The sequence below is a fragment of the Colobus angolensis genome, unplaced genomic scaffold (assembly GCF_000951035.1).
Source record: "Colobus angolensis palliatus isolate OR3802 unplaced genomic scaffold, Cang.pa_1.0 Scaffold144, whole genome shotgun sequence".
Classification (NCBI taxonomy): Eukaryota; Metazoa; Chordata; class Mammalia; order Primates; family Cercopithecidae; genus Colobus; species Colobus angolensis.
Window position 1 is genome coordinate 148,824 of NW_012114533.1, and position 18,930 is coordinate 167,753.

Here is an 18,930-nt window from a genome sequence, read left to right on the forward strand (position 1 = left end):
AGGTGATTGTAAAACCAAGAGCACCTGTTAGAGTTCTACAGGTGATTGTAAAACCACCTTGATCTAAGGCAGACGGAAAAAAGAGGACAATAAAGAGCTTTAGAAAGCTTTATTTAACTCTATAAGGCAAGTTAACCATTTGAGCTCTGAATTCTTCTTGTTGCAACTTTCTCATAAGTTTAAAATGTACATGAAAACAGGCCATAATGTGCAAGCATCTGGAGTTTTAAAGAGAACAATAAAATCAAAGATTAGGATGTTAGAAATTGTCTTTCCCTTTTAAGGCTGGATCTTTGGATTGAACAGAAAAAGAGAAAAGGAAAAGAAAGAATGGAAGGGCAAGGGTTCAGCTTTACAGGAGGGCTGGTGAGCCTCCCAGCTGCTGCACGGTGTGGGGCTAGCACTCTTTTCCACTTTATCTCCGTCACGGAGAGCTTTAGCACTTCAGACGCACAGAACGTGGAACAACTGTTTCCCACCTCCACGGTAACTCGTTAAGGTGCACTGTTTTCAGCTGCAGCAGAGAGCGCCTTTAGATTAAAGCCACCGGGGGTTGAATTTTTGTTCTGGGGGTCCTTCAGCTTTCAGGGCAATCCTGTTTCCAGTGGCCAAGCTTGTGGCAGAGTGGGCAAGCTGGGCCCAGCTTTTCCCCATTTATTTTATGGGGTAAGTTGCCCTTTAGTGGCCTGACCTTTTGCACAGACGGCAGTTATTTGGAGGAGTGTCCTTAGGGAAACCTGGAGAAGCTGGGGGCTTGTAAAGCAGCCAGCCATTGAGTCTGCCTCTTGTCCCTGCATTTTCGTTTTTTTCTTTTTCTTAGCCCTGTTTTCCTTATTTTGCTTTTGATTATAAAGACCGAGGAGGTTAATTTGAGGATTTCCTGACTAGGTGCCATGCTGTGTTACAAAAGAAAATTAGGTATTTCTTTTTTTGAGAGTCTGAGGGTTAAATTTGTCTTAATTCTTTAGGGTGCAGCCTAGCGGTGAGTCTGAAGGAACAGACGGGGTTTGTCCCATGGTGGAACTGGAAAACACACGCCTCGGGGGCACTGCCACTCAGGGTCAGGAACCGCCCGTCTGCTTGGGACATCCTGCCAAGACGAACGCCGAGATGTATGCTGAGTTCCAGGTACGTCTGCTGAGGGACACTTTATAAAGGGGCATCCCACCTATTAGTAAAGATCATCCGGGGGCCCTGCGGCTGGACAGCCAGTCCAGGTTCTCACTCACGCCGGGTGATCAGCCCAGGTATGAGGAAGGAAGGGTACAGGAAGATCTCCATCCGTGCTGGCCCAGGAAAGGGAGCGGGCAGGGGACCACTATTCTGAGGCTGTCTGAAATGACCTAATTTGGCAACATCTGGAACAGGATGGCTGGGTGACTCTCCAGAATTTTTCTTTGTTTATTTTTTAAGGAGTAGGCTGATATTATTGATTCAAGACCTCCTTTTCTAATGTAAGCCTTTTAATGCCATGAATTTCCCTGGAAGGACCACTTTAGTTGCATCTTACATATTTTCATATGTTGTATTTTCATTTTCACTCAGTTAAAAATACTTCTAATCTCTCTCAAGACTTCTTTGACCCATGGGTCACTTATAAGTATGTTTAATTTCCAAGTGTGTGGTATTTCTTCTATTGTCTTCCTTTTACTGATTTATAGTTTAATTCTATTATGGTCAAATGACATATTTTGTATGATTCCAATTTTCCTAAATTTGTTAAGCTGCAGGATATGATCTATCTTGGTAAATGTTCCAAGTGTGCTTAAAAAGAATGTGTATTCGGTCATTGTTGGATGGAGCGTAATATATGTGTTAATTAGATCTAGTTGATTAATGATTGCGTTAGTCTGCTTTGCATTGTTATAAAGGAATATCTCAGGCTGGAAAAAGATGTTTATGTGGCTCATGGTTCTGCATGCTGTACACGCACAGCCCCAGCATCTGCTTGGCTTCTGGGGAGGCCTTAGGAAGCTTCTAATCATGGCACAAGGCAAGGGGAACCAGTTTATCACATGGTGAGAGAGGGAGGAAGAGAGACGGAAGGGAGGAGGTGTCAGGTTCTTTTAAACAATCAGCTGTCATGTGAACTGGATAATATATAAGCTGTTTCCACTGGATAACAGAGTGAGAACTCACTCATCACCAAGGGAAAGGCACCAAGCTATGCATGACGGATCTGCCCCCACATCCCAAACACCTCCTACCAGGCCCATCTCCAACACTGGAGGTCACATTTGAACATGAGATTTGTAAGGGACATCCCAACCACACCAATGATGGAATGTCATCTCCTTGATGATTTTCTGTCTCTAGTTCTATGTATTGCTGAGATAAATGGTTTCTGATGAGAAATCTACAGCCATTTGAATTGTTGTTCCCCTATGGGTAATATGTATATTTTTTATCTGACTGCTTTCAAGAGTTTTTCTTTATCCTTACTTTCATGTATTTCTCTATGATATATCTGGATGTGTATTTCTTTTGGTTTATGTTGTTTGGAGTTTGAGATTGTATTTTGGTTATTGTATTTTTCAGTTGTAAAATTTCCATTTGCTTCTTTTTCCTTTATTTTCCTTTTCCAGACAGTATAACCCTGTTACTCAGGCTGGAGTGCAGTGGCGTGATCACAGCCCACTGCAGCCTTGTACTCCTGGGGTCAAGCAATCCTCCCGCTTCAGCCTCCCAAGTAGCTATGAATACAGGCACATGTCACCACATGAACCTAATTTTTTTTTTTTTTTTCATAGAGATGGGTTCTCACTATGTTACCTAGGCTGGTCTTGAACTCCTGGTCTCAAGTGATCCTCCCACCTTGGTCTCCCAAAGTGCTGGGATTAGATGTGTGAGCTATCGTGCCTGGCCTGTTTCTTTTTTATATCTTCCATTTCTTTACTGAGACTTTCTCCTTTCCCCTGGTTTCTAGAATATTTGTAATTGATCATTGGAGGGTATTTTTGGTTTTGGTTTTGTTTTTTCTGTTTCCTTTCCTTCTTTTAATGATGGAATTTTATTGTCTTATGGATCTGGCCAGAAGTCTGAAGTCAAGATGTCAACAGGACTGGTTCCTTTTGGAGGCTGTGAGGGTAGATTTGTTCCATACCTCTCTCCTGCTTCCTAGTGGGCGTAGGTAATCATCGGTGCCCTTGGCTTGCAGCAGCCTCACTACAGTCTCTGCCTCCATCCTCACATGGCCTTCCCCCTTGGGGGCTCCTCTGGGTCTCAAATCTCTCTCTGCTTTCTCTTATAACAATACAGCCATTGGGTTTAGGGTCCACCCTAAATTCAGGATGGTCTCATCTTGAGATCCTTAACTTATTTATGCCTGCAAAGACCTTGTTTCCAAATACGATCTTCTGTCGTGTTTCCAAATACGACATTCTTAGGTATCACAGGTTAAGACTTGTGCATGCCTTTTGGCGGGGATACAATTCATCCTGCTACAGGGAATAATTTACATATGATAAGACTCAACAATTTTAAGTGGCCAGGCATGGTGGCTCTCCCCTGTAATTCCAGCACTTTGGGAGGCCAAGGCAGAAGGATCGCTTGAGCGCAGGAGTTTTGAGAGCAGCCTGAGCAACATAGAGAGACCAGACCCCACTTCTACAAAAAATAAAAGATAATATTTGCCAGGCATGATGGTGCATGGCTGTAGTCCCAGCTGTTCAGAGAGAGCTCTCACCCTATTTCCACCATGTGAGACAGAACGAGCAGTTGGCAGCATGTAATCTGGAAGAGGGCCCTCACCAGGACCGGACTGTGTTGGCGCTCTGATCTTGGACTTTCCACATCCGGAACTGTAAGAAATTAATTTCTGATGTTGATAAGCCACCCAGTCTATGGTATTCTTTTATAGCAGCTAGAACTGACTAGGACACTCTATTAAGAAATCTGTACTTGACATTCAGAAAATATTGAGAAAGGCAAATATGACCAATGCCAAACTTGGAGCCAGATGAAATTGTTTATTTCTTTTATTTTAAACTAGAGACTGGGTCTCACTATGTTGCCCAGGCTGGTTTTGAACTCCTGGGCTCAAGCAATCCTCCTGCCTTGGCCTCCCAAAGTGCTAGGATTACAAGTATGTGCCACCACACCTGGCCAAGGTTGTTTTAGTCTAGTAATGATGAAAATGCATCTCAGGTGCATAAGCTTGGCAGTTACCTCTTGAGTAGTGGCTGAGGGCATTCATTTGTCTGCACTTGAACTGTGGGCGTATATTTTTATCTTGGAAATGTCAAGGAGTACCATTAGTTCCTTTCTCTAAACCCCTATTCCTGGCCCTTGTTCTGCCATTCAATATGTGGTCAAAGTTGGACAGTTTCTTATGAAGAAGGAAAGGTAATCCTTAAAGAAGAGACTAAGACATTAATTCATCCAGTAACTCACCAGCGATGTCTTTCCTTATAGCCCTTGGCTCAAAGTCCGTGGCATGTGAATCAGACATGGTGACTGTGCAGCCCTGCTGCTCAGTTCACCCACACCCATGTTATTCAAGGATGCACATAGATGTACACAAGAGGGCACGTAAAAGATGACCACTTTCTTACCTAAGTCACGAGCAGCGAAAGAACCTCATGGGAAAAGAATTCCTCTTAGTCATAATTCAAGGAAGAAGAATACCGTTAGCAAATGCATCACTGTAGTCAAAGCTGAAAAATAAGACTTTTAGTACATACTCTTAAAGTGGTGATCATTTTACACTATTTTAAGGGATAATCTTTAAGGTTTACTTTCAGCTAATTTTACAATACACAGTCTTGGAAAATAAGATGGTATAAATCTATGCCCTCTCCAAATGAAATTACTAAACTTTATGAAAAGTCTGATATAATGTGGCTATTCTAGGTGAGAGGATTTAGCCTTGTCCTTCTGAGAATAATAATAGTTCACACTGCATGTTGAATTCACCGGGGCACTGACTTTTGCTCTTAGCCACAGTCCAGCCCTGACAAGTATCAATCTGATCATAAGAATGTTTAGGTTTTCTTCTCCTCCAAGCACAGGGGAGTTTGGTACCTAACTCAAAGCAGAAAGAATGGCCAGAGATCCCGGGAGCCTGGGGCCTGTCCTCTTTGGGTGGTGATACAGGAAACGGGGAGAAATCTGGCAGTGGCGATGTCTCACGGCTTCGATTATATGGGCACCTCACCCACCCCTAGTGTGGCGCGTTCTCATTTCAGAAATCCCTGTAAGACTTCTCGTCTTTCTGGAAGACAAATGGGCAAACAGCTTCTGTGCCAGAGAGAGTCGAATGAAAGGCAAAACGCTGAAGTGTGAGCTAGGGCAACTGCCGTATATAATGACAGAGTCTGGATTTGGAACCATCTGTTCAGGCCCTTCAAAAGAAAAAATATTGTACATAACACTAAAATCACTGGTTTCAGTCCATCCTACCAACAATAGGAGTTGAGAGTTAAGCAATGTTATTGTTAAGGTTTTTAATCCTGATCCCCAAAGTCCATGTTTCATGTCTTCTAAAAGTAGCTTATTTTTTTTCCTGAGAATTTAATTTATGGCACCAGTCTGAATATTGCAAAAAGGAGGAGCCCCTGTTAGATAGGCCAGCAACAACGTCTCTAGGAGCCAGCGTCGGTGGGGTGGGTCCGTGAGGTTGTCCCAGGGCTTTGCTGCCACCCGCAGCCCGTGCAGCTCAAAGGCATATTCGTGACAGCCAGCCCGACCTCAAGTGCTCCTGGCGCCCTCTATGCATAGGAGTGAGGATCAGATCCTAGGAGGTCCAGGCTGAAGTGGGCCGTGATCGCGCCATGCACTCCAGCCTGGGTGACAGAGTGAAACCCTTGCCTGAAAACTAAAATGGAAACAAAATCCAGTGAATCTCATCGGTCCCTACATGCCCTTAATAGCCGCCCTTCCACCCTTAATAGCATAAGAACGCTGAGTGTTTTCTTTCAAACCTTGAGAGGTGAACTGATAGCAAAGTCTGATTAAACCCCAAGCACGGGTGCTTTGGCCCTGCCATTCTGGGGCCACTGTTGAGTTTACATCCTGCACGGGCTCATGGACGTGGGTCCACTAGGGTGGACATGCCCTTGAGTGCTCAGGGCTCACACTCCTGAGGAGACCCCGTGTGAACTCTAAAGGTGCTACTCTTTCAGGCCCATTGACTCGGCTGTTGTCCCCAAAGCAACACGCCCTGCCTCGGTGGTAGGGCCTCAAGAGGTTTGTTTCGGCGTTGGCAGGGGAACGAGTGGTGTTTTGTTTTGAGACAGGTTCTCGTTCTATCACCCAGGCTGGAGTGCAGCAGTATGATCATGGCTCACTGCAGCCTCAACTTTCCAGGTTCAAGTGATACTCCCATCTCAGCCTCTCAAGTAGCTGGGACCACAGGTGTGCACTACTATGCTCAGCTAACTTAAAATATATATATATTTTGTAGAGACAGGGTCTCACTATGGTGCCCAGGCTGCTTTCCAACTCCTGGGCTCAAGCAATTCCCCTACCTCAGCCTCCCAAAGTGGTAGGATTACAAGTGTGAGCCACTGTGCCTGGCCAAGAGGATTTTTAACACAATATGCATCCAGATTTATTTTATTATTATTACTCTTTTTTATCACAAACTATTTCACATGTATAAAAGTAAACTTTATAGAAATTGATTTATACATGACAGTGAAATGAATACTTGAGTACTCACCATTTAGCTGAAGACATAGATCATTCAAAATACCTTTAAAGACCTGTGTGCCCCCTCCCATCACATTACTATTCTGAATATTTAATTATACTTTTCCACATGAATTTGGCAGGTGATTTTTTATTTGGTATGTTTTTATACTTGAACTGAGTGATATCTAAAACCTGTATTTTTCACTCAACTTTATAGTTATGAAATATACACATCTTGATGTGTGGACCTGTAGTTAATTATTTGTTAATTGGGTAGTATAGTGAGATGTGCAAATGCTCAATTTTACAGTCAATTTTTGAACAATGTACTAATGGACACTACCCACCAGTGGACTAGGAATTCTTCTGTTGACCCATAGTCTTACTAACACCTGGTATTGTCTACACTGCTGGGTGCAGTGATTGTTTTATACCTATGAGATCAATTTTGTTCAAAATTTTTTTTAGATGGAGTTTCGCTCTTGTTGCCCAGGCTGGAGTGCAATGGTGCGATTTCGGCTCACTGCAACCTCTGCCTCCCAGATTCAAGTAATTCTCCTGCCTCAGTCCCCTGAGTAGCTGGGATTACAGGCATGCACCACCACGCCCGACCAATTTTGTATTTTTGGTAGAGATGGGGTTTCCTCCATGTTGGTCAGGCTGGTCTCAAACTCACAACCTTAGGTGATCCGCCCACCTCAGCCTCCCAAAGCGATGGAGTTACAGGCGTGAGCCACCGCAGCCGGCCAATATTTATTATTTTAATGGCATCCATTTGACTACCACTTACTAAGAGATGTGTCCTGAAATCTACCACTCTGATAGTGGATTTGTCAATTTATTTTCATAATTCAGTGTTTGCTTTATATACGTCAAAGCTGTTTATTAATGCATACCAAGTTTAGAATTGGTGTAACTTCATATTGAATTGATACATTCATCATTACACAGAGACCTTTTTTATTCCTAATCATGATTTTTTCTCTAATGTCTATTTGTGCTTGATATTAATACAATGATCCTACCTGCTTTTGAGTATTTGCGTGATATATCTTTTTACATCCTTTTACCCTTAACTTTTTGTGTTGATGGCTTAGATATATCTCTTGTAAACTGAAGGTAGCTAAATTTAAGCTTTTTATCCAGTTAGACTCTTTTAACTGATATTTTTGTCCATTGACCTTTTTTGTGATTACAGATATATTAGGATTTTTTTTTTCCACCATTGTATTTTACGTCTTCAATTTGTCCTTCTTTTACTGTTGATTTTTTTTCCCTCCATTCTTATCTTCTTTTGGATGATAGCATTTTTTCTTATTCCATTTTTCTCCTCTACTAATTTGACCTCAATTTCTATTGTTTTAATACTTATCCTAGAAACTTGAATATACATAGATCACTTAAAAATCTAAATCATTAGCGTTATCCCCCCTCCCTGAAAAAAGAACTGACTGTTTTTATTTGGATTATACCCTCTATATGTTATTTTTGCCCAGGATTATAGTTTTATCTGCTTTTTAACCCTGTAAATTAGGCTATATTGGTATTTATTTACTTTTGAGACAGGTCTCACTGTGTCACCCAGGCTGGAGTACAGTGCAATCATAGCTCACCACAGGCTGTAACTCCTGGTCTCAAGGGGTCCTCCACCCCACCCTTCCAAGCAGATGGGACTACAGGCGAGCACCGTCACAGGCAGCTAATTATTTTTAATTTTTGTAGAGATGAGGTCTTGCTATGTCACCCAGACTGGTCTCAAACTTCTGTTCTCAAGCTGTCCTACCACTTTGGCTTTCCAAAGTGCTGGGATTACAGGTGTAAGCCACTGTGCCTGGCTGCTAATCTACTGTTTAATTTCTTCAGTCTTGAATTTCAATGTTTATATATTTCAATTCTAGATGTTCCTTTAAGTTGTGTTTTAAATCTGGTCACTTTTGAATGTCTTTATTTCTTTAAACATTTTATACATGGTTATTTTGTGTCATGTGTCCCTAATGGCAATATTCGAAGACTGTAGGTGATTAAATCTATTGCTTAGTGTTTTTATTTCCAGTCATAATGTTTTGCTTCCTCCTGTGTTTGGTCATCTTGGAGGGCATATATTAGACTCCTCTTAATCAAAGGGAATCCTGATAGGCATGAGGTCATGTTTTTCTCCAGAGAGAATGTGTGTTTACTTAAATTACTTACAATACTGAGGGTTGCTATCACTTGGGATCACTTAACTTCTTTAGATTTTGCTGACTTTGGATGTGGGTAGAATAAATTCCAAATCCAGACCCTATGGAATAGGAGGGGTGTATTTTTCTGCCTGGAGCTGAGAAGGGGGTAGGCTACCTGCCTGTCTCCCTGTAAGGGCGAACGTATTTTCCACCCACCTTGGAGCCCCTCTACGAAGTCTTGATTCCGCTGCCCACATGGCACAGCCCCCAGGCCTGGTCTTGCTCCCTTTTGCTCGGTTATTGGTATCAGTATTTGATGCCGACGCAGCCTAAGGTTCCACACTTGCTTTCCAGTCCGCTGGCAGCAACTTGTCTGTTGTTGTGGTGGTGATGGGGGTGGTAGGGTGAGGGGTTGGGGATATGCTTGGGTATTTTCCTTCCTTTTTCGTGATCTTAGTAACACATTTAGAAGTGTATTTGTTGTGATTGACTTGGCATCTAGAAGTGTTGCTTCGGGAGAGCTTTTCAGATGCCTTGTCTGCCACAGAACAGGAAGCGAAAGTCTCTGCGTGGTTTTTGACCTCACCCAGACATGACACAGAAGAATCTCTGACCCACAAAACATGAGATCCTTGCAGAGCCGGGGACCCCGCCTTAGGTTACCGCTGTTCTCACTGGGAACTCCCCAGGAGAGTCGTTAAGGGTCGCTTCTTAAAAATGGCCTTTGTTCCGTGCTGCTTCAGTTCCCCGAAGGGTTCCTTCCCTCAGTGCAGCAGAGCACAAGCTTTGGAAAAAGGCTGCCTGGGTTTTAGCTTCCACGCTGCCTCTTGTGGGGGTGGAGCCTCTTGTGGGGGTGGAGCCTCTTGTGGGGGTGGAGCCTCTTGTAGGGGGTGGAGCCTGGCTCACGTGACTTGAGCTCTATAAGTTTTGGTTCACCGTCTTACAGACTGTCAACTCAGGCTGCAAGACATCAACAGAGGTCATACCTTCCATCCACGATTCGAGAGTTCAGATGACACACACTTGGATTCTGACCAGCTTTACCCTCAATACATTCTCATCGAACACATCACTGGCGGCGTCGACGTTCCAGCGTATCAGCCCACTTTACGGGAAGAAAGAAATGGGGAGAGATGAGCAGAAATCAGACTTCCCAGCAGACGCAACCCGGGGCAGGGTCAGCACCTGGGCCGTCGGGATCTCAGACAGGATTTCAAGCTCCTCCTGGGATCCTAGAGGGAAGGCTTCTCGTGACAGGACTGAGGACACGCTGGCACCTTGCGAATCAGGTGGGGCAGCTATGGAAGCCAGACTCCTTTTCTTTCATAGATGGGGGAACTGAGGCCCGAAGAGGTGGGGGAGCTTGTTCAGGGGTACTCAGCTGCTGGCAGAGCTGGGCCTGGATGCAGGACTGCATCAGCCTCTTCTCCCTCTGTCACTTCTCCACAAGGGCAGATTCTTCCTCACCTCTTCCTCCTCCTTCTTTGTGTATACACTTAACCTGCTTCAGGAGGAGATACGCTACTTTAAATTCTGTTATAATTTTTATATACCTCTATGAATGTTTTTAGATTATGGTCATCAGATTCCAAAATTAATTTGTTTTGTTTTCACTGGAGTACTGCATATTCCCATGTAGATAGTCACCATGCTTGCAGCATTATTTAGGATTCTTTGATTGTAACTGCTATACACTCAACTCACAGCACTAAGCAAAAAAGGCAACATCTTGCTTCACATAACTGAAGAGTTGAAGAGGAAAAGCTCCAGTTCAGGCAGGGGTGGATGCAGGTGTTCACAGCATGTCACTAGGGAGTTGTCTCTCAGTGTGGCACACCGTCCTCTGCCTGGGCGTGTTTGTGGGCCAGCACTCTCAATGTGTTGGCCCCTGACCCACTTGCCTCATCACAGCTCCAAGTCCAGAAGCAAGAAAAGCCTCTCTTTCCTGATAGGTCCAGTGAACCCCCGAGTTCAGTCTCACTGAGTTCAGTCTCACTGCCTGGGGTGGTTAGGCAGTGCCTGGGCTGGGCCACGGAACACTATGATCAGTCAGGGCCGTGAACTGCCACTCCTGGGTTCGGAGGAGGGACTATCCCTATGAACACCACACAGCTTGGTGAAAGGGCCTGGTTCCTCCACATGCAAAAAAAAAAACCCAAGGTGTTGCCATCAGAAGGAATGGGAATAGATATGGGACAGGCAAAGATGACTCTTCACAGTATCTGCCATGTAGCAGCTCAGAGTGCTTTGTCACTACCCCAATCACAGGCACTTTGGTTGCTTCCAGAGAGGAACTAGACACCCTGGGTTCAAACCACATCAGCCCCTCTACAGCTGTGACCCTTGGGCAAATGTCCTTTTTTTTTTTGAGATGGAGTCTCACTCTGTGGCCAGGCTGGAGTGCAGTGGCACAATCTCACCTCACTACAACCTCCACCTCCCGAGTTCAAGCCATTCTCCTGCCTCAGCCTCCCGAATAGCTTGGATTACAGGTGTGTGCCACCATGCCCAGCTAAGTTTTGTATTTTCAGTAGAGACAGGGTTTCACCGTGTTGGCCAGGATGGTCTCGATCTCTTGACCTCATGATCTGTCCGCCTTGGCCTCCCAAAGTGCTAGGATTACAGGCGTGAGCCACTGCGCCTGGCCTCCTTGGGCAAATGTCTTAGCCAACTTTGCCTCAGCCTCCTCACCTGTAAAGTGGAGACAGCAATAGCTCTTGCTCTGAGGGCTGTTATGAAGACTAGATGGGCCACTAACACATGTAAAGACTACATCAGCCCTGGCACCTCGAGTAAGCACCCAACAGATGTTAGCTGCTGCTTCTCACTTATAATCAGCATTGCTAAAATCAAAACATTTAATTTGCAAGATAGTGTTTACTTTCTCTGTATTTCCCTAGAATCCCTTTCTGCACATGGAATTACCTGGCTAAAAGTCCAGCTGTGTTCAGAGTCCTTGTATTTCATTGCCGGATAGCACTCGGCTGCACGAGCTGATGATACCGTCCTGGCACAGTGCCTTGTACTGGTGCAATCCACATGACCTTGAGGCCAAGAGTCTTGTAACACTTTTATCATTGTTTTCTTTTCCTTTTTTTTTTTTTTTTTTTTAGATGGAGTCTCGCTCTGTTGCCCAGGCTGGAGTGCAGTGGGGCGATCTTGGCTCACTGCAACCTCCGTCTCCCAGGTTCAAGCTATTCTCCCGCCTCAGCCTCCCGAGTAGCTGGGACTATAGGCATGTGCCACCACGCCCGGCTAATTTTTGTATTTTTTAGTAGAGACGGGGTTTCAGCATGTTGGCCAGGCCGGTCTTGAACTCCTGACCTTGGGTGATCCTCCTGCCTCAGCCTCCTCTCAAAGTGCTAGGATGACAGGATGGAATAACGCTTTCCTTTAAGGGCCAGCAAAATCACTTGAGTATGCATCCATCAGAGGGAGGGCGGCTTAGGAGAGGTTCCCACACAGTGTCCACTGGTGCTGAACTGTCCATTAGCTAGCTTTTTTTCTGCATCCCCATCTTATTGCCATTTTCTGGTGCTTGGTTTTTCCCTCTTGAGAAAGAAATAGGCCTGTGCTTATTTCCCTCTCCTCTGGAACAAGGCACCATCCACTCTCCTGAGCTGTGGGAACTTCTCCAAAATTCCTGGTGCTTTCTCACATTGAGCAACATGAGTCTCTTTCCTGTTTTTACCAGCCTCCACCCATGCAAGGCTCTGAGACAAACTACACAACCGAAGACATCTTTCTGAACCCACAAAGCCCTGTTTGCCTAAGAAAAAGGTCACGGGACCAATCACATACACCTGGCTGCAGTCATTTCCATTTTTCTTTCTTTCTTTCTTTTTTTAATGGCAATTCCTACTGCCCTGCTGATACTGAATTTATTTTCATTTTAAGTTTTTCAGCAATAAGATCTTAAAAACCGGCCGGGCATGGTGGCTCACACCTGTAATCCCAGCACTTTGGGAAGCCAAGGTGGGCGGATCACCTGAGGTTGGGAGTTCGAATTCAGCCTGACCAACATGGAGAAACCCTGTCTCTACTAAAAATACAAAATTAGCTGGGCATGGTGGTGCATGCCTGTAATCCCAGCTACTCGGGAGGCTGAGGCAGGAGAATCGCTTGAACCAGGGAGGTAGAAGTAGCGGTGAGCCGAGATCGCGCCATTGGACTCCAGCCTGGGCAATAAGAGTGAAACTCCATCTCAGAAACAAACAAACAAACAAACAAACTTAAAAACTGGCAGAAAATGTATCAGGGTGCCCGGTACTATGGGAGATGAGATATAGGCTAGAGCCCAGCCCTCGAATTGCTAACAGTTTTGCTTGGGAACCAGAATTAATGTCTTCAGCATACTCAGGCCACGGTGACAGCACCAGCTCTCAGAGCAGTTGGACTTCAGGAACTTCCCATCCTCTCAGCCCACACGGGAAGGGACAGGCCCCTCGGCAGTTAGAGAACGCACTTTGCCACACTTCAGGGTTGCCGGAGGGAGGGTGGAGGACTTCCTATCTCGTGGTGATCGGAGGTCCAGCAACCCTAGGGACCCCAGCTTGAGGCTCTGAAGGGCTGTGACAGCCTCTTTGCCCGCCAGCCCCGCCCCGGATGCAGCCTGCTGAGCGAGGGTGGAGGAGGGGAGCTATGTGGCCAAAACACTGAGGCATTGAGGAGCATGAGGGAGACACCCCTTCCTGGCATTTCTCCTGAGGCTGTCTGTCCTTCCCCAGCCTCTTGAGCCTACAATCCCAGTCAAGAGCCAGGCCGGTTTCTGCAAGCCCAGGAGCAGAAGAGAAACCAGTGAAGATCTCACCACTACATATCAGGCCAACGATGGCTGCTCGGTGACGGTGCCGCTCTGCTGCAAACACGCGATTGCAACACTGAGAAACTGCCACCAAGAAAAACCCCAAATCCACTGATCCCACAAAGAGGGGAGAAAAAGGAAGGCTTCATGCTGAAGAAGAAATACAAATGTGTATGTGCCGGTTCACCTCTCAACATTACCGTGGAGGCATTCACACGCCTGTCCGTTTGGCATCGTCACGAGCGATCCCCAGACAGAGGAACCAAAGGTCAAGTTTTACAAAGATAACCAAGGACATCTTAAAGGAGACGGGCTTTGCGATCGTTGGAAGAGGGAAGCTGTGGATCTTGCATTCACGCGTTTGGATGAAGATGGGACGTTAGAAACTGCACGTTGCAGGTTGAGGTGGCCAAGTTTCAACGGAATGGGAAATACGAGGCTTCAGGAAGGAAACACGAACCACAGGAAGGCTCTGTCTCTACAGCAGGAGCGGCCACGCCGCGGGCCATCCAAACGCCACGACACGAGTGAGCTGTCCTCATCGAACACATTTCATCCCGTGAATTTTGAGGATGGCCAGAGAAGACCTTCAAGGACAGTGAAGTTTGGACCAACTCGGAGGCTCATTCTCTCTGACAGACACCTGGCTGGTGAACCTGGGTCCTGGAGGAATGCAGGAGCAGCTGCTCACTGTATTCAAACCTTTGATGGAAGCTGGTTTGAATGATACGGTTGAGCAGACTCCAAGGCTGAGAGGACGGGCGGCTTCCTTCAGTGTCCCTGAGGCCAACACACTCAGTGCTTCGATTCCACAGAGGGGGACTTTGGGTGGTGCTGGCGGCGCTGAGGAAGAAAGGACCCTGGGCACAGGCAGCAGTGCTGTCCTCAGTAGTGATGACACGGAGGAGGAGGGGAAGGGAAAAGAGGAGGATATGATAACAAAGATGATATTTAATCCCTTAAACTTGCTTTTAGGGAAGTTCCTCCATCTGCATGTGCCTGTCAGGGTAATTATTGGTAGTGTTATGTGAACACATTCACAGTGGTACAATGCCATCAGACTAAATTTTTAAAAAGTTTTAAATTTTCATTGTAACTGGCAATTAATGATTTTTAAATTATTTTTATTTATTTATTTGTTTTTTGAGACAGGTCTCATTCCGTCACCCAAGGCTGGAGTGCAGTGGTGTGATCTCAGCTCACTGCAACCTCTGCCTCCCAGGCTTGAGCTATTCTCTCACCTCAGCCTTCCAAGAACCTGGGACTGCAGGTGTGCGCCACCACACCTGGCTACTTTTTTTTTTGTAGGGTTGGGGTTTCGCCATGTTGCCCAGGCTGGCCTCAAACTCCTGAACTCAAGCAATCTGCCCATCTTGGCCTCCAAAAGTGCTGGGATTACAGGTGAGAGCCATCACGCCTGGCTGTTTTTAAAAAGGGTCTTGCTGTGTCATCCAGGCTAGAGTGCAGTGACACAGTCATGGTTCACTGCAGCCTTGAACTCCTGGGCTCACGTGACCCTCTTGCTTCAGCCTCCTGAATAGCTGGAATTACAGGTGCATGCCACCATGCCTAGCTAATGTATAGTTTAAAATTTTTTGTAGAGATGGGGTCTCACTACGTTGCCCAAGCTAGTCTTGAACTCCTAGACTCAAGCAATTGTCCTATCTCAGCCTCCCAAATTGCTGGGATTATAGGCATAACCCACGGTGCCCAGCCATTAATTTTTTTTTTTGACGGAGTCTCTGTTGCCCAGGCTGGAGTGCAGTGACACCAATCTCGGCTCACTACAAGCTCTGCCTCCCAGGTTCACGCCATTCTCCTGCCTCAGCCTCCCGAGTAGCTGGGACTACAGGTGCCCACCACCACGCCCGGCTAAACTTTTGTATTTTTAGTAGAAATGGGGTTTCACCATGTTAGCCAGGATGGTCTTGATCTTCTGACCTCGTGATCCTCCCACCTCGGCTTCCCAAAGTGCTGGGATTACAGGCATGAGCCACCGCGCCCAGCTAAGCCAATGATTTTAAAATACTTTAAATAAATAAATTTTGTAATGTTTTACTTAAAAAAAGAGATACATTCTGAGAAATGTATCATTAGGTGATTTCATAATTAGTTGATTTCATTGTCAAGCAAACATCATAGAATGCACTTACACAAACGCAGATGGTACAGCCTACTACACACCCTGGGTTTATGGTAGAGCCTATTGCTCTTGGCTGTAAACCTGTAGAGATGTTACTGTACTGAATACTGCAGGCAACTGTAACACAATGATAGGTATTTGTGTATCTAAACATAGAAAAGGTACAGTAAAATTACAGTATTAGTCCAGGTGTAGGTGGCTCATGCCTGTAATCTCAGCACTTGGGGAAGCTGAGGTGGGCGGACTGCTTGAGACCAGGAGTTCAAGACCAGCCTGGGCAACATAATGAGATCCTGTCTCTACCAAGAATTAAACTAATTAGCCAGGCGTGGTGGGATGTGCCTGTAGTCCTAGTGACTAGGGAGGCTGTGGCAGGAGGATCACTTGAGCCCAGTGAGCTACGATCATGCCACTGCACCCAGCTGGGGCAACAGAGTGAGACCCCATCTATAAAAATAATAAAATAAATCTTAACTAAATTTTAATAAATAAAATATGGCATAATCTTAGGGGACCACTATTGCACATGCAGTCCATCACTGATCAAAACACCATGCAACGCATAACTATATGTGTTAATTGGCTGTTCAATTAAAACTTCATAGTCATAATGTAAATTTAAAAAACAAGATGAAGAAGAAAATTAAGAAACAGTCCCAAACACGGCAATAAAACAATAGCTATGAATAGATTAAACTTTTCTATGAAAAAATAGAAACTCTCATGTTCAGTCATAAAATAAAAAAACTAGCAGGCTGGGCGCGGTGGCTCAAGCCTGTAATCCCAGCACTTTGGGAGGTCGAGACGGGCGGATCACGAGGTCAGGAGATCGAGACCATCCTGGCTAACACGGTGAAACCCTGTCTCTACTAAAAAACTACAAAAAACTAGCCAAGCGCGGTGGCAGGCGCCTGTAGTCCCAGCTACCCAGAGGCTGAGGCAGGAGAATGGCGTAAACCCGGGAGGCGGAGCTTGCAGTGAGCTGAGATCCGGCCACTGCACTCCAGCCTGGGCGACAGAGCGAGACTCCGACTCCATCTCAAAAAAAAAAAAACAAAACTAGCAAATCCAGCTCTATGCTCAGAGAATTACCAGAAAATAAAATTACATGAAGCTTGAATATAGGGAGATGGAAAGATATTAGACAAATATTAAAGAAAATCTGGGTCAGGTGTGGTGGCTCACACCTGCAATCCCAGCACTTTGGGAGGCCCAGGTGGGAGGATTACTTGAGGCAAGGAGTTTGAGACGAGCCTGGGCAACACGGTAAAACTCTTGTCTCTTTAAAAAAGAAAGAAAAGAAAATCTCAGTGCATGATGGTCAGAATAGAATTCAACATAACAAGCTCATTATTAAAATATTTGATCTGGCTGTATAAAATTCTGAAGACACTCAATCATGTACTTCATTAAATATTTCTAGTTTGCTAAAATTAGAATTACCCTTCAGCAATCCCATTACTGGTATCTACCAAAAGGAAAAAAAAATTATTCTACAAAATGATGCCTGCCCTTGTATGTTCATCACAGCACTATTTACAGTAGCAAAGACGTGGAATCAACCCAGGTGCCCATCAGCAGTGGACTGGATAAAGAAAGTGTGGTCCACAGACACCATGGAATACTAGGCAGCCATAAAAACACGAAATCCTGTCCTTTGCAGTAACGTGGATGCAGCTGGAGGCCATTATCCTAAGCGAATTAGCACAGAAACAGAACCAGATTGCCCATGTTCTAACGTGTAAGTGGGAACTAAACGTTGGGTACACAGGGGATCAATAGACACTGGGAATCCAAAAGCGGGAAGGAAGGGAGGAAAGGAAGTGTTGAAAAACTATCTATTGGGAACTATGCTCATTATTTGGGTGATGAGATCAATAGAAGCCCAAACCCCAGCGCCACACAATATTCCCCTGAAACAGTACCGCCCATGCACTTCTTAAAGCTAAAATTAAAGACAAACAAACAAACAAACAAAACAGAAAGAAAAAAGTATCTCCAGGTAGCTATGTTGTAATTTTATTTCATGACAGCACCGTCTTCTCTTTGCCTGCGCCTGGGCCTCCTAGTGTGCTGCTTACGTGATGCCCACGTGCCACAGAGTTATTGCCCGAAGTACCAGTGGGCTGTGCAGGGGATGGGCTCCTCCTTCCAGATGGTCTGCAGCCTCTGGGACCATGCAGCCACCATCTCCTTTCTTTCTTCTTCGGATGCAATTTCAGGAGCAAAACTGATCTGAGGGGCAAGGACTTTAAATCCACAGAAGTGTAATGTGCCGTGCTAAAGCCACAGGGGAAGAAAAGAACTCATTAGAAACTACACCTGTTACGTACCATTCAGTTAAATGATGTAAGGTGGGAAATGGTGTGAAACAAACCTGCAAAAAATCATGAAACAACCTTAATGTTACAAGGCAAGTGAAAGCGAAACTTCCCTGTGGCTTTAGGATGCAAGCCTTGCATAAGAGCAGTGAAGAAGTCGGGGCAGCTGGAATTTCCAAGTTCTATTTTTATAACTGCAATTAACCTACAATCTTTGCAACTGATTCAGAGACCAAACATGATAGTTCTGCTTGATTGGGCAAATTATGGTACATTCACACTATAGATTATACCAGAATGAGGTTATTCTAGCTATAATGTGTACCGTGGAAGTTTGTTCAAGATATCTGTTAAATGAAAACAACAAATTTTAAGCAGTATTTACGATATACCATAAGAGCAGTAAACGTAATAAACCTATAATAAAAATTATGTATGTGAGAAAATATATAGGCCTTAAGAAAATAAATCAAATGATTTAAAGTGATTCTTTCTGAGGTGGGGGGATTAAAGGGACTTTCTGGTTTTATATTTCGTATTGTCTCTTTTTTTTTTTTGTTTGCCATAAAATGTACTTCTGCAAACTGAAAAAAAAGTAAAGATTTTTTTTTTTTTGAGACGGAGTCTCGCTCTGTCGCCCAGGCTGGAGTGCAGTGGCTGGATCTCAGCTCACTGCAAACTCTGCCTCCCTATGGAAGCTTTAGTCATTCTCCTGTCCTAGCTAAAATACCAGTCTGGTCTACTCACGTGACTCCGCTTTATGTTTATTACAGAATTTCACTTTAATGGAGCCACGAAATATCCCTAAAACATTTTTTTTTCCAAAGCAGAATGTCCAGTGTTTTTTTTTTTTTTTTTGTTTGCCAT

General features: G+C 44.8%; 1 protein-coding gene and 2 pseudogenes across 5 annotated transcripts in view; 1 reads left to right on the forward strand and 2 right to left on the reverse strand.

The window, feature by feature from the left end:
• The window catches only part of LOC105507169, a 10,716-nt pseudogene extending 6,266 nt beyond the window's left edge, over positions 1–4,450 (reverse strand).
• Positions 4,451–13,625: 9,175 nt separating this feature from the next.
• LOC105507170 lies at positions 13,626–15,531 on the forward strand (annotated as a pseudogene).
• A 2,209-nt stretch (positions 15,532–17,740) lies between these two features.
• Positions 17,741–18,930, reverse strand: part of NQO2 (NAD(P)H dehydrogenase, quinone 2) — a 19,364-nt gene continuing 18,174 nt past the window's right edge. For all 5 annotated transcript variants that reach the window (XM_011935460.1, XM_011935457.1, XM_011935458.1 and 2 more), the window contains one exon: positions 17,741–18,022. In XM_011935460.1, coding sequence (XP_011790850.1) covers positions 17,846–18,022 — 177 coding nt within the window. In that variant the 3' untranslated portion in view covers positions 17,741–17,845. The remainder of the gene's footprint in view (positions 18,023–18,930) is intronic.